This window comes from Syzygium oleosum, unplaced genomic scaffold, assembly GCF_021117445.2.
Source record: "Syzygium oleosum isolate NSW1041296 unplaced genomic scaffold, Sole_v2.1 Sole_v2.30, whole genome shotgun sequence".
Classification (NCBI taxonomy): domain Eukaryota; kingdom Viridiplantae; phylum Streptophyta; class Magnoliopsida; order Myrtales; family Myrtaceae; genus Syzygium; species Syzygium oleosum.
In genome coordinates, this window is record NW_026607514.1 from 3106815 (window position 1) to 3121990 (window position 15176).

A 15176-nucleotide genomic window follows, 5' to 3' on the forward strand; every position below is an offset into this window, starting at 1 on the left:
AGTGAAGCTAAATTATTTATTCTCTCGAGGTTAAAATTTTATGAAAACTTTGTGGTCGCGACATGGGTGCCTTTTTTTCAACTACTTTTTACTCCGAAGTTGAGGGTTCGTTTCTCCGCTTGGGTTGGTGTGCAATAATCTATACCGTATCTTTATTGAAAAGAATGCACATGTTCACCCCGAACAAAGGTACGTTTGAGATGATAGTGGGCCCAGGCAACAGTGACTGTTACTAGTAGGGGTGTCAAAAATACCCAAATCGCCCCGACCCAACCCGAATCGATCCGATCCGATCCGAAAATTCAAGGTATTTTTGGGTCGGGTCTCATTCCTGTTCGGGTAGTGAGAGAAACAATGGATACCTTGACAATTCGGTTCAGGTCGGTTTGGGTCGGTTCGAGTACCCTAATGACCCGAAATATATTAAATATAAATACTGAATAGGAAACTCCTCCCTCCTCCATCTCTTTTCTCACGTTCCTCAACAAGCTCTCCTTAGCCTCCGTCGCCATCGCCACCTTCACCTTCCTCCTAACCGTCGCCGCCGCCACTACCCCAGATTCTCCTGCGATTTTGTCCGCCGCGAGTTCCTCCCCTCGACAAGAAAGAACAAGCGCCTCTGGTCCTCTCACACCTTCCGCGGCTTAGTCCTCTCCCGCCGGCACTTCTTTGACTCGATCCCCGATCTAAGCCTCCTCCGCAACCACTCCAAGGTCCTCTAGGTCTCCGCCGGAACCGGCCACGAGGTCATGGTGCTATCCGAGTCGGGCGTTGCCGATGTCACCGGGGTTGACTCGCCGCCTCTGGTAAGCCGCGTTGGTCTGCACAATTTGTGCATCTTCGATGGGGTTTTCGATTTGGCGTTGAGTGAGCATTTGGAGGAGGCTCTGTTCCTATCACGGTTCGCAGCGGAGATGGAGATGACAACGAGGGTCGGCGGGCCTTGTGTGGTGATCGTTGAGGAGTGCAGTCACGTGAAGGTGGAGGAGATTGTGGGTTTGTTTAGGAAGTCAAGATTTGTGGGTGTTGTTAATGTTACTTTAATTGGATTGAAGATGGCTAAAAGCATGTTGTAAATGGGGTAAAGCTGATTGCTCTCTTTTACTGTAATCTGCTACTTAAAAAGTCTCAGTATCATGTTTTCCATACTTGTAAATTTTGATGTTTTTGTTCAGTCGAATTTGGATCGACCGCTAGGTGTATTCACAAGAGTGAAAATGTGGCTCTTCTTTTCCTTAGATACTTTAAACAATCAAGATCTAGTTCGCTATAGCAATCACAATAGAGAAATTCTTTTTAATCAAAGTACGAAGGGATCGTGACAAATTTAGATATTTGAAGTTTGTTTGAATTGGGAATGTTTCCATTTCATACTTTTCTGTGAGCCTGGAAACAGAGGGAGGTGAAGGGACGAAGAGGGAAAAAAAAATACTCGAAACCCTACCCGGACCGACCCGACCCGACCCGATCTTTTGGGATATATATCGTTCGGGCCTCGGGCCGGTTCGAGTCGGGTTAAGCACATTCCTGTGAGTTTCGGGTCGGGTCGGGTATCATAGAAACTCGACCCGACCCAACCCATTAACACCCCTAGTTACTAGTCAAATATGATAAGAGATACGCCTATTTACTCTCTAAAGCTGATTCGACGGGTTTCTATTTGCTCACCAAGGACTACAAGGCAACCTTAATAGTAACGCTTTCTTTATTAATAATTTGTCTATTATTTTTATTGTTGTTCGTGTTGCGCGTTGGTGGTCCATTGGACAAACTTCACATGCCCCGGATAGTGACATTAGTCAATAACATCTAGAAAAAAAATGAAAAAGCTAGCTAAAATGGGTTGGGTTGGGTTGGATTTGAGTAGGGTCGATTACGAGTCACTAAAATTATATTACATAAAAATGAATTAAAATGAGTTAATTTGGATCGACGAGTTTCGTATGATTGATGAAAGAAAAGTTGCAATATAGAAATGGGATAATAACGTAAATGATCCCTGATCTTAAACTCGACGTACAATAATATCTCCAAATTTTCAATTTGTTTAATGTGGTCCATGAACTTTAATTCAATGTGCAATATGATCCTTGAACTTTCAATTTGTTCAATATGATCTCTAAACTTTTGGTACATGTTCAACTTAACCCCTGAACTATATGAAAATATTCAACCTAATCCTTTCATTAATTCAAGTTCTGAGATAATAATTAAACATTTTCATATAGCTTGAGGACTATATTGATTATGTACCGAAAGTACAGGGATCATATTGAATAAATTAAAAATTTAAGGACGACATTGCACATCGAACTACAAATTATAAATTCAGGGATCATCTTATTGCACATCGAACCAAAATCCAGTGAATTCAGGCATCGTATTACACATCAAACCAAAGTTCAGAAATTATTCGTGTCACCATCGATCCTTCGGCGACGCCACGTGTCGGTGCGGTTGACTCTGGGAAAAGTGGGCTTTCCTTTCCTCCGCTCTCTGTCCTTTTTATATCCGGAAGTTAAGCTGCGAAGCGAAAACCGCGACTTCCTCCTCTTCAAGCCAAACGCACAAACGCTTCAACCATTTGCCGTGAAAGCATCGGGCGTCGTGGAAAGAGGCAAGAGCCGGCGGTCCCCGCCGCGCGTCCTCCGGCGACCGGTGCTCCGTCCCGGTGGGAACCGCGTGCAGGGGGGCGGCGCGATCGGAGGCGTTTGAGGTACCGACCGCTTCGAGATCCTCGCTTGTTTCGCGGAGGGGGGAGAGGGAATGGTGCGGTCCTCGTCCCCGAGATCGACGGCGACGCCGGAAGCGGCGACCCTTTTGCCGGGGCTCCCCAACGACGTCGGGGCCCTGGTGCTGTCGTTCGTCCCTTACCCGCATCAGGGTCGGCTCAGGGCCACCTGCAAGTCGTGGCGCGCGTTCTTCTCCTCCAAGGCGTTGATCTCGCTTCGCCACCGTAACCCTAAGGCCCTCTCCCACCTCCTCTGTATCTTCCCTCAGGACCCTTCCATCGCCCCTCCTTACCTCTTTGACCCTCACTCCCTGGGCTGGTGCCCTCTGCCTCATCTCCCTGCCAACCCTCATGTCTATGGCCTGTGCAATTTTGCTTCCGTTTCCATTGGCCCCCACTTGTACGTGCTCGGCGGGTCGCATTTCGATACCCGGTCCTTCCCACTCGACCGCCCGCAGCCGTCTTCTTCGACGTTCCGGTTCAATTTCTGCACCGGCAGGTGGGACAGGCTCGCCCCGATGATTTCCCCGCGCGGGAGCTTCGCCTGCGTGGCTGTCCCCAGCTCGGACCAGATTTTGGTTGCCGGAGGTGGGTCTCGGCACAACATGTTCGGGGCGGCGGGGAGTAGGATGAGTTCGGTGGAGAGGTACGATATCGAGAAGGACGAGTGGCTTGCATTGGATGGGCTTCCTAGATTCAGGGCCGGGTGTGAGGGTTTTCTGGTGAGGAGCGGTGAACATAGGGAATTCTGGGTGATGGGTGGGTATGGCCGGTCCAGGACTATCTCGGGTGTGTTTCCGGTTGATGAGTATTACAGGGATGCTGTGGTGCTTGAGTTGGATGATGGGGGTTGTGATTGGGGGAAGTGGAGGGAGGTGGGGGATATGTGGGAAGAAGGTGAGAGAAGGAGATTGGGAAAGATTGTTGTTCTTGATGATGATGAACGGGGCATGCCTGGCATATTCATGCTTGATGAGAATGATATCTTCAGGTACCTCACTTTACTTGAACAATCTAGCTGGTCCTTTTCATTTATTTATGTACTCTATTTCTTGTGTGTATTCTATCTGTGAGCTTCCACTTTTCAAACTAGTGCTGTATGATTTTGTATATGTACGTTTATCGCTATCTTTATGATTTCATATGATGGGACACATGTTCAATCCAACTGTGACATTCGAACGCTACGCCTGATTTTGCAAGGAATCTGGAAAAATGGCACTAAAGCTGAATTTGCTAGTTTTACAGGGGTTGAGTAACGATACTAGTGTTCTAGGTTAGTTATTATTGCCAATGCTCTCACTGTATTTGCAAACCCAATGCCTTGACAGGTGAGCTAAGATGTACCAGGCAATTAAGTTGTTTAGATATTTCATTCAATCAGAGTTTCGGACGGATAGATTATGAGTGGAGATAATATGTTCCAATTGGATTCATAATGATGAGTTATCGTCTCTTAACACCTTGGCATATGTGGTGCCTGAATAGATTGCTTGAGAAAGAGCAATTTACATTTCATCTTTTTGAAAACAGCTGCAACTATCTGAACCGATGGTAATGTTTTTTCATCTTTACTTTATGGAGCATTCATAACAAAATCTTTGATTGAGGATATGTGATATATCTTTTCTGTTTTTCCTTTCTTTTAAAGTGAAGACACTTGGCCTGTTTGTTTTTACTTTTTAAGAAGAAAAAAGCAACTTTCTGCCTTCCGTATAATTTATAATGTTATCTAAAGTTTAAGAAATTATGAAAAAATTAAATGAGTGCCAACATTTATATATTATGAAAGTTTCGGGGGTTTCGTGTAATAAAAAAGTTAAAGTGCGTCACCTGTAAGATTTAGAATAAGAAAAAAGCATAAGTAAAAGGTCTACCCAGACATACATTGACTTGCTTGCTAAGCTCTGTTGCTTACTGGTTTTGAATGGAATATAACTCTTGAGCTACTCATCCATATGTATTTTCTGCATCTTCTTGTATGTTTTTGCCGACTATGGTGTGTCCTCAGATTACTTTTTCTCCCTAACTTTTTTATATTGAACCCTACACTCTTTAATGTACTTGCTGATGGACGTTAGTTGGATACTATCTGATAGATTGGATGATTATAAAGGAAAATAAAGAGGTGTGCAAAATTAAAGAATTATCATTTCAATTAGTTTATCATATAGGATCTGCATCATTGAAATGGTAATTGGATTGAATTCAGGTCCATATTTTTTTTCCAGCACATTTCAACAGGTATAACAGTCAACTTGGTTTTGACCCTGTTGTTTAGAGTAGCATGAAAGTGATATGTGCTGTCTGGGAAACTGAAACACATTGCTCCTGGAACTAAGCTTGGTGCTCTGCCCGTCTGTCTTGCTCATCTTTTTATGAATAGCGACGGGTTCAGTCCCAGTCAAATGACAAACCCCAGCTGTACTTAAGAACATCAATAGGATGTGAGAATGATTGGAACCCTGGTCTGCAAGGATAACTGCGTGGCCCCACCATCTTGACTTGGCATTGCCTTCGCATGACGGTCTCATTATTAGTCATGACTTCTGAAAGTTTATATCACATATTCCATCATGTCCCAGTAGTACAAAACTCCATAGCAGTGGATATTTTAAAATCACCCCTTGTATCTTGTCATTTCCGAACAAAACATAGTGTATAAAATGGGGTTTTTTTTTCCGAATTTATATATTTTATTGGTTGGAGTGACTATTGAATGCCACTTAAGTCGCAGAAAATACTATGGGATGGCAATGAGGTCAGCCATGCTTTATTGCACAGAATACTGGGCAATTAAACATCAACATGTGTACAAAATGATGTGGCAGAGATGAGAATGCTGTGTGGGATATGTGGACATGCAAGGAAAATGACTTCATCCAGAAAAAAAGTAGTTATTGCCCCAATCGAGATAACATAGGAGAAGGTTGTTGGAGGTTGTTTGGTCATATTGATGGTATGCGAGTGACGGATGAAAAGATTGGTTATAAGGGGCACGAAAAACCTAAATGGACATGGAAGGAGACGATAAGGAAAATCTGGACTTACAGAGGATCTAAAACAGGATCGAGCTTAATGGTGTAATAACTCTGCCTACTAGGAGTAGGCTTGGTTTATATTGGTGTTGTTGTATCCAGTTGGGATTAAATACTCCTGTCGCACCATGGATACAGGTTTATTCAGATTTATCTAGTCCATAGTGTGTCGTCAAAACCTGGATAGCATTGTCTATGAACTATCTTGGGTTATATACAAGTTATCAATGTCCCTCAGATGTGATACCTAAAGTTTACTCATTTTATGTTATCATTTGCTGAGATTTTTCTTCAAGTTCTGTATCTGGATTGGTTACTTCGGACTCTTGTCTTACATCGCTGACTTTTTAAAACTGATGCATGAAAGATTACTTCAAAATAGTTAGGCCTGATTTGATAGAGAATTTAAAAAGAAATATGAGTATATTCACTAGGCATCGCGGTTAAAGCTTTTTAAGTATCAGGCTTGGAATTTTTTGAGCATCACACTCGAAAAGAACTGCATCACATAATTCAAATCAAAACGTGCTGAAATTAAATAATCTGCCTTAACTATTAAATAGAAAGAATTAGGAAAAGTATACAAAAAGATAGATTTTCGACAAACAGAGAGGAAGCACAATATATTGTATTCCAAATGCAAAAGGAAGTTTCTTGAATTTGATAGATGAGACTACTAATTCGACGAGAATCATAATGCAGTTAAAGCTCTTTTAGTTGTGAACGGATGCAATCTACATCTACACCAAAGTTTGGTGAAAAAGTTCTTATTCTAAGAAGTATATATTTGTTTGAATATCAAATGATGTTGTGATAAAAAATTTCTTGATGGTAGGAATGAAACTTTCTCTCTGTGTACTGCTTAAATTTGCACCGAGAAGTTCTCGATCTTCTTGCTGATTTTCTGCTTTCTGAGACTGTTGATCAGTTGGATTCTGATCATTTGGCTTCTACTATTGCATTAAATCCTCATTAAGACAAGGATGTGTTGTTTAATTCAGAAGATTTTGAGGTTGATTTGTGTGATTTGCTGTGGAACTATTTTGGGAAGGCATTGAATGCAGTTGATGGGATTGTTGCTGTTTCCCTATATGTGACTCAATCTGCTATGCATAAATCAAATGTTGAGAAATTGAGCTATGGAATTGATCGTGAGTGAGAATCCTATTTGCCCTAAGAGAATTCGTGCAAACAAGCATTTTTGCGGAACTCCTCTGAATTATCGAAGCTCTCTTACTACGAGCCTGAGATGCTTAATGGCAAATTGGTTTTGAAGCCTCTGAGAGAGGTACTTGATGAGGGGGTTAAAATGTGGAGTTCTAGTCTTGTTGGTCAAGTTGTTGGCAAGCAATTGGATCTGAAATTGATTTATAACATTGTGAATTGATTGTGGGGATGTAATGGTGAGATTGAGGTGTTTGAGAATGATTATGGGCTGCATGATTTTCAGTGCCCAAATTCTAGGGTCTCTGACTGGATTGGAAGTCATGACCCTTGGCATATTTTGAATCAGCCATTATAGTTGTTTAATGGGAACCAACTTTATCTGTTCTGGAGATTGATGAACCTAAGAAGCCTGTTTGGTTAGAATTGAGGGAACTGCCTATGACTATGATTGTTCCTAAAGGTTGCACCTGCAATTGGGGTACCCTTATGTTTAGATAGAGCATTAGAGAAAAAAAGGGAGTCTAAATTCTGCTAAACTTTGGGTGAAAATTAATGTGAGTTCTCCTCGTGAGACTTTTTTACCTGTCATGTTGTCTGATGCTGGTGGAAGTGGAAGTCACTTATGCATGGGGCTTTAACGCTAAAGTTGCAAGTTCGTGGAAATTAGTGGAAGGAAAGAAGAAATGGGTTCCTAGAAATCAGATTCAATTCGAGGAAGAGGTTCATGCTGTTAGTACTGATTCTAGAACTCGTCTTGTTGCTGTGGAGAAGGGATCTGTGGTACACATTCCTATGAGGCACTAAAGTCTTTGGAAGAAGAGCCTGTTGCTGAATCTTCTGTCGATCATGAGATTGCTCAAGAGGTGATGGGAGATAAATCCTGCCCAGAGATGATTGAAGATATTACCTTCAGTACTAATCAGTCTAGGAAGAAGCCTAGGGCAGCTGCACTTGTTGCTAGTAAAAATCTTAAGGCTGTAATTTCTCAAGCTAGAAGACATTGGAAGTCCATGGTGAGATCTCGTCCTGGAGCTTTGGCTCCTTTTCTGGGTAGTTTTTCATGACCAATATACCAACATGGAATGTTGGAGGTCTAAATTGGTGTTGCAAGAAGATTGAAATAAAACAGGTGGTCCTGGGAAATAAAGTAAGTGTGCTCTGTTTAGAAGACGTGAAAGTTGGTGGTTCTAATGTGGGAGATTTTGTTGCTGAAATCTATGCATATAAATTGAATAGTTGTCATTTATCAATTTGATACTGTGGTTATTGCTTGATTCCTTGCATTTCTCGTTACAGATATGATATTAAAGTTTGTAATGTTTTGGTCTCTGTGGATGCAAATTTGTTGCTTGCTAAGTTCAGTCCAAGAGTTCTGTTGCCGTTAAAATGGTTGAGGACTTCATTAGTACTGGAAGATACCACCTTATCCTATGAATGTTCTTCTTTTATTGCTTTGAAGGTTCCATTCTCATTGGTCTTGCTTTGACTTTTTAAGCATTACCATTTCTGGGAGAATAGGTGGGAGACACAAGAGACTTGGAAATTAATGCCTGTAGGCTTATCTTAATTCTTTAATATACTTGAATTTACGTTTTCGGATGAGCTCAAGGGTGGCACATGAACCTTTGCTGGCTTGTGAAGCTTGGGGAGGCATTGCATTTACCGTTGTCGTGATATGTAGATGAACTTGGCTATGCATGTTAGTATTTTAAGTATATCTTGTGGTTTTCATGTGACAACAGGAGCTGCATCTCTGCTGATATCTCTATTGGTTTTCTTTGAACTTGCACGCATGTACAGATATTGCATGACGGCAAATCGTTGGCGAAAGGAGTCCAGCGTCCCAACAAAGGCTACGGGCAACACCTCGTTTGGATTTGTTGCGCTGGATGGGGAATTGTATGTTGTGACTCTTCGGAACGGAAATGATTTAGCAGAAACCCGACGGTCGCGACCATTTAAGAGGGGAGGAGCTCTGTTTGTTCAGGTTTATTGTCCAAGGAAGAAGACATGGCGAACTCTTGTCGCGAAGTCACCATTACATTGCCCTTTGGATTTTAGGAATGCTGTTGTGTGCACCATTCATCTGTAGAGTAAAAGTATAGTCTGTATTTTCTTCAAAGTCATTTGTCGTACATAAGTTGCGATGGGGTAGCTCACTGTATATGCTTACGTATATGCCGATGTACAGATTTTGTCTGGAGAGGACTACAGACTCTGAATAAATTCCCTTTGGAAATAATCAATTGCCGATGTATGCAGATTATTAGTCTTTGAAACGACCAAAAGCTCCGACAGTGCTCCATGAAGCGTCATCGGGTTCACAGAAGTGCATTTGCCAAAGTTCTTTCGTGATGCTAGAGCTGATGTTATATGATGAGCTTCAGTTTGACTTCATTTTTGTGCTGAACCTGTCACCAAGAATTAGATGTGTGAAGCTGAGTTCAAATTGGCAATGCCCATTGGAACGGGTCTTTGAAGGAGACGATAAGATCGTCTCTCCTCGTGAGAGCTCAGTCCAGTCATTCCAGTTGACCAGAAGCGAAAGAGCGTAAGTATGCGTTGGGAACATAGTCAAGGCCACAGCTAACCGTATCCATTATATTAATCTTGGGTCAATTTCTCTCCTTGCCGGTCGATTGTGCTTCCTTGCATTAATACGAGGAACCCAATTTGCGAAGTATGGAGCTACGAACGTTCGTTCTTTTGACCGTCGTGGGTCGTTCCTGCTAAGTTTTGAGTACGACGAATGAACCATTTTAGACCCATTTTAGGGGGTATGGGTCCTCTCTCTCTCTCCCCTTTCCAGTCTTTTTCTTTATTTGTATAGGCTCGTTGGCCGTCAAATGAAGTGCACAAACATTCAATACGTTTTGATTAACTTAATTACTGATGTTAACCTTCATTACGTTTTTCCTTTGAGGAGAAATTTAGGTCTCAACTCAAGTCGGGCAAGGGATGCCTGCCCAGGTGAGGGCAACACTCACTAGCTCGGGCGAGGATGACCCATGCTTGCCCGGGCAAGGATTGCCTCGCCAATCTAGGATGAAGGCAACTCTCAGTAGATTGAGGGCGATGGTGGCCCTCGCCCATGCAACGCAACCCTTGCCCAGGGGTGGCAGGGGAAGCACTTGCTTTGGTGAGCGTGGGCTGCCCTCGCCTGCCTAGGTGAGGGTGACCCTTGCTAGCTTAGGCGGCAACCTCCGCCGGCCGAGGTTCGATGATGGCTAGCGGAGGAAGAAAGGGAAAAAGTGAAAAGGAAAAGAAAAGAAAAGAAAAGACAAGAAGAGAAAAGAGAAAAACAAAACGAAAAGCAAAAAAGGAAAAGGAAAAAATAAATAAATAATTTGAAAAAATATTATTAAAAATTCTTCACGTTAGCACCAGCCATGCCACGTAGGATGACTAACATCCATGTCAATGATTTCCGGCCAAAATTAGCCGGATGGACTCAATTTGCAAAACATAAAAATATTTATGATTCAATTGATTGAAATTTAAAGTTTAAGACTGAATTGACAAAATTGAAAGGTTTATGACTGAATTGACAAAATAGCAATAGGTTTAGTATTTTTGGATAATTTTTCCTAAATTTGCCCCTTAAGAAGGTGACAAATCAGCAATTTATAAAAGACGATAGATTTAGCCATATAATTCATTTTAACTAACCTTACCATTACCATTAACATTAACATTAACATTCCTATCTGCTAGCACATTCCCATATGCTAGCGTGTGGTCCTCGTGACCTGCCACTGTCGACATCAACTCAGCCTCTGTTGCTCGGCCACCTTAGCCATCCCGAGTACACGTTGGTGTGAATACGGGAGAGGGGTGGTGCTGGAGACAGGCGAAAGGCGGTGTAGGGAGGGTCGTAGTGTCCTGGTCAATAGTGGTGGATCCTCGACTATGCACTTAACCGTTGAAATCAATCATGTGTCGATGTGTCCTCTTTTCAAGGAAGTTAATTTGATGTGTAATTTTATACTAATAAATTTAGAGGTTTCCAATTCACAAATTAATTTATATTTGATGCAAAATTTAGCTTTGAAAATGCTCAAATCTCAAGGCAAACCCTCATCCGCTTTGGGCTTTTAGCATTTTCTGAATGTAAGTTCAGAGTTTAATGAAGTTCTTTTCCTCTAATCTTGTCCTCCTCACTAACATATTGGTATTTCGATTATACCCCTTACTACGTTTTTTCTTCCAATTGAAGTTCAGGGATTTTTATGAACTTGCAATTGTGATTGGAGTGGCTTCGAAGCTTTGCATAGGAGGTCAATGGACGACGTCGAGGTTGTGGGACACCAGCAAAGCTTCTTTGACGGTCAAGCGACACTGGCAAGCAACGATGTTGGGAAGCTTCGGCGAGGGTCACTCGATGTCGGATCTATCTCTCTGGGGGTTGCACGATGCACGGAAGCTTCGCTGAGGGTCGCTTCATGCTGGAAAGCTTCACCATGGTTGCGCGACATTATCAATGGTGAGTTAGATCTTGCTTGCTTTGTGCTGCCTGGGTTCTCAATGCTAGCATCGGCATGAGGGCCATAGGTAGCTAGATCTTGCCTGCACTCTATTGCCTAGTCGTGAGGCTAGACGTTGTGCCACTTGGGGTCGCGCGACCTTGATGGTGCATTGGCTAGGGTTGCGTGACATTGACCCCAATGCTGCTGTTGTGCTACTTGCCTGAGCTTCCATTTACAATTGCAAGTTCCTTCATTCTCCTTTTTTTATTTCTTTTTCTAATTATAAAAATTAATTTGCAATAAGTACTTTCCAAGGTGTTTACCAAACGCTATATTATGTTCGTGAAAAACTTTTAAGTCATTATCCTTTGCTTAAATACAAAGTCCTAAATTGTTAGGGTTTCATTGACCTAGATAGTGGTCAATTCAGGTTGTCATGAGTTCCACGAAGGCATATGTTTGACAATGTTAGCGATGGAGGGCAGGTGGCTATTGGCAGAGGCGAAGAGAAAGATGACATGCGGTGCATATCCAACATTGCGAGTAGTAGAGACATAAAAAGGGATAAAGGAAGGGAAGAGGAGAGGTTATCAAAGTTGTCTATTTCTATCACAAATGGAAATGAATATATATTTTTTATAACCTAAGGGCATGCGCATGAAGGCCTTAACCAAGGGTAGTTTTCACGCAATTAGTGGGATTTTTGAACAAGAAATCTCCAGCTTTTAAATTAGAATCTCCTTGACGCTCCAACCAATTACGTCGATTTTTCAAGTTTATATCGAGACAAAATAATGATATATTTTCTTCATGCGGCTCGGATTATGCATTAAAAAGTCCAAGATGGGGCGACATTTTTCAATGGGTGCATCAATGCTTAGGTGGTCATTAGTGAAAGATTATTTAAATATTAAAAACCACCTTTTGACATGATAGTTTAAGTTTTAGAACAATCAACAGTGACTTTACAGAAGTTTTACATGATATCATAGTGGAAGTGAGTTCTAATCTCTCCAGCCCCCCTAGTCTTAGGCCAAGGTCTAGCTTGGGCAGTGCTAGAATATTTAAATATCAAGCCACATCTTTGATCTATTAGTTTAAGTTTTTCAAATAGTCACCATTGGTCCCACCAATTTTACACTGAGGCCACCAAACTTTTTGGTCCTAAATCAAGAAAATGTTAATGAATTTTTCCAAGATGAGATCATAGCCAAAGTTCAAAGTGACGAGATAAGGTTTCACATGAAAGGTTTAAATGCAATCCCTTTCGAAGAGTCCAATGAAATATATATATCACTTTGCAAGAGCCATGTCATACGCCTGGAATATTCAAAAGCTCATATTGTGGCAAATGGATCTGTTAAAATGAGTCATAAATCCATTTCTTAACTCATATATTACTAAATGGGTAATAAATGAGTTAGTTATATTAACTAAATGGGTCATAAATGAGCGTAAATGTAATATAAGTGTTAAATGGGTTATACATGGGTCATAAATAAGTTTACAACTTATTTAACTCAACTCATTTCTCTTGCCCTCACTTATTTTCGCGCTCACTTACTTCGTATTCTCATCTCAGTTTGAATATAAAATTTTCTAGATTGAGTTAAATATGGAAGTGTTTTATCAATATTGATTGGGTCGGATATGAGTTATTAGATTTACATTACATAAAAATGGGTCAAAATGAATTAAATGGGTCTATTTTGGTCGGATCATTTTCGATCCGATCCAAACCTACGTACCTTTGAAAAAGCCACTAGACCCATTTGACCCATTTGACGGGTCTAGTGGCAAACCACCTACGTACCTGAGCTGTCAGAAGTTTCCTCAAAAATGAATTTTGCTCTTCTATGCTCATGCATATTGAAAAAGCTTTTATTGCATCATGTTCAAACCTCTCTCTCTCTCTCTCTGTTTCTTCCTCTTTGACCGTTTCAATCCCCTTCGTCACGTATGGGGATATTTATTATATTTTCCTGGCAGAAGGTATATCTTTCATTTTATTCAAACCCAATAGTTTACGCACGTCATTGATCAAACGATCGACCATGGTCCACTAGAAAATATACAAGACTCGACATATATGTATATTTTGTACATCGTGAACATGTTCGTCTATTTGTTAGTCCAGTGGCAAAGTTATAATTCCGTATCATGTACAACAATATTGAAAAGGAAAAGTCATTTTTATCATTAATGAAATTACATTCAAATTCGATAACGAGATCAAACTTATTCTTTAAAGAATTTTGGTTGGATCAAAGTCCCGAAGTAACGAGATCAAATCGGCGTATACTTCTATATATTCATAAGCATTGCAAGAATATTTCCAATTGGCATTTCTCCCTCTTCTCTCTCTCTCTCATAGAATTACCACCAAATTTTCTATCTCATGTATGACATTCAAGGGTCAAAACACGATGGTCAAAGTGACAGATTGAAGTCATGCAAAAGTTGGACTGGGAGCAATATAAATACCCCGATATCTCTTCCGCCCAAAGCATCAAAGTTCCTGATCATACAAACAAACACTAAGCTTTTCGTTTCACCCAGAGAGAGAGAGAAAGAGATGAAGTTCCTACATGCAGTTGCACTAGCCATGGCACTTCTTTTGCTAGTGAACGTGCAATTCCACGAGGCCTCGAGAGTGTTAGACGACGAACCCGAAGAGAAGGAAGAAGAAACATTTCATTATATCAAGGAAGGCAACATATTTTTGCAATCTCTGCAAAAGGGTTCAGTCCGGCCTCCGGGGAATGGGTGTGCCTACACTTCCAAGGGAGGCGGGCCACCATGCATTAGCCATAAGAAATTCCCGGGCCACACGACGGCTCCACCGAATTCATACCCGGCTCCATTGTTTCGATTTGGTGTAGCTTCCGACACTAGATGATTAATTCAAGGTCAAGAACCAAAAGATTATGCTAGATCTTTTTTCTTCTCGCCGGACAATAAGTTGATATATCTAAATTATTTATTGTATACGTATTGTATACGAAATAGATTGTTTTTTTTTTCCATTAGTTGTTTGTGGATGGATAATTCCTATAGGCTAGCTAGGTGTTGTGTGATACATGATGAGATAACAAAGTTGTAATCTTATGTTTGTCTGATGAAATACATAGTTGTGGATGTACGTATTGCCTCAACATATGTCGCTTAATAAATCTGTGAGATGGAGTCTCTTATGAGATGAAGGCTCCTTTTACGATCTTTTGCACATATGGGTTTGAGAGTACATGATGTTACCCAAATAATTGTTCAAACAGTCCTAAATCTATTATACGGCGGTCAATTCAGTCTTAAACATTTTAATTGTGTCAAATTTAGTCATAAACCTTTTGAAAATTTGTCAATTTAGTCGTAAACTTTTTAATTGTATCAATTTAGTTATAAACTTTTGAAGATTTGCTAATTTAGTCATAAACCTTTTTGAAAATTTCCCAATTTAGTTCTTTTGGCCAATATTAGCTCGTTGGCCGTAAAAGGAAATGCACAAACATTCAATAGGTTTTAATTAACTTAATTACTGATGTTAACCTTAATTATGTTTTTCCTTTGAGGAAATATTTAGGTCTCTACTCACAATCTTCTCCAATGCAATCTTTGTGCACGCTCATTCGACACTTTTGAGTGCGCCTTTCACGTATTAGGTTATCATGATATTTTACAAACGTTTGAGAGACAAAAGGCTTGTCTAATATGTTAAAGTCGTAGGTGGATTGGCAGCTTGACTACGTTGCGCACAGTTAATCTAATGCACACGTC

At 40.9% G+C, this 15176-nt stretch overlaps 2 protein-coding genes across 3 annotated transcripts; both read left to right on the forward strand.

Annotated features, from left to right (window-relative positions):
• Positions 1-749: 749 nt before the first annotated feature.
• Positions 750-1076, forward strand: LOC130134529 (uncharacterized). The gene has a single exon (XM_056303988.1). It carries the CDS (start codon positions 750-752, stop codon positions 1074-1076), a length of 327 nt encoding a protein of 108 aa, XP_056159963.1.
• Positions 1077-2519: 1443 nt separating this feature from the next.
• On the forward strand, positions 2520-9035 carry LOC115677532 (F-box/kelch-repeat protein OR23). 2 transcript variants are annotated; one of them, XM_056304024.1, is made up of 2 exons: positions 2520-3722; positions 5463-6068. In XM_056304024.1, the coding sequence occupies exons 1-2, from the start codon at positions 2767-2769 to the stop codon at positions 5566-5568; spliced, it is 1062 nt and encodes a 353-aa protein (XP_056159999.1). In that variant the 5' UTR covers positions 2520-2766; the 3' UTR covers positions 5569-6068. The 2 variants fall into 2 exon arrangements, with proteins under 2 accessions (XP_056159999.1, XP_030456575.1); XM_030600715.2 differs by lacking the exon at positions 5463-6068 and adding an exon at positions 8737-9035 and having other exon boundaries at positions 2521-3722.
• Positions 9036-15176: the final 6141 nt, after the last annotated feature.

Coding starts and splice junctions, on each gene's coding strand:
- LOC115677532 (XM_030600715.2), top strand. CDS start 2,767: ATGGTGCGGTCCTCGTCCCCGAGATCGACGGCGACGCCGGAAGCGGCG. Junction 3,723..8,736: donor GATGAGAATGATATCTTCAG/GTACCTCACTTT, acceptor ACGCATGTACAG/ATATTGCATGACGGCAAATC.
- LOC130134529 (XM_056303988.1), top strand. CDS start 750: ATGGTGCTATCCGAGTCGGGCGTTGCCGATGTCACCGGGGTTGACTCG.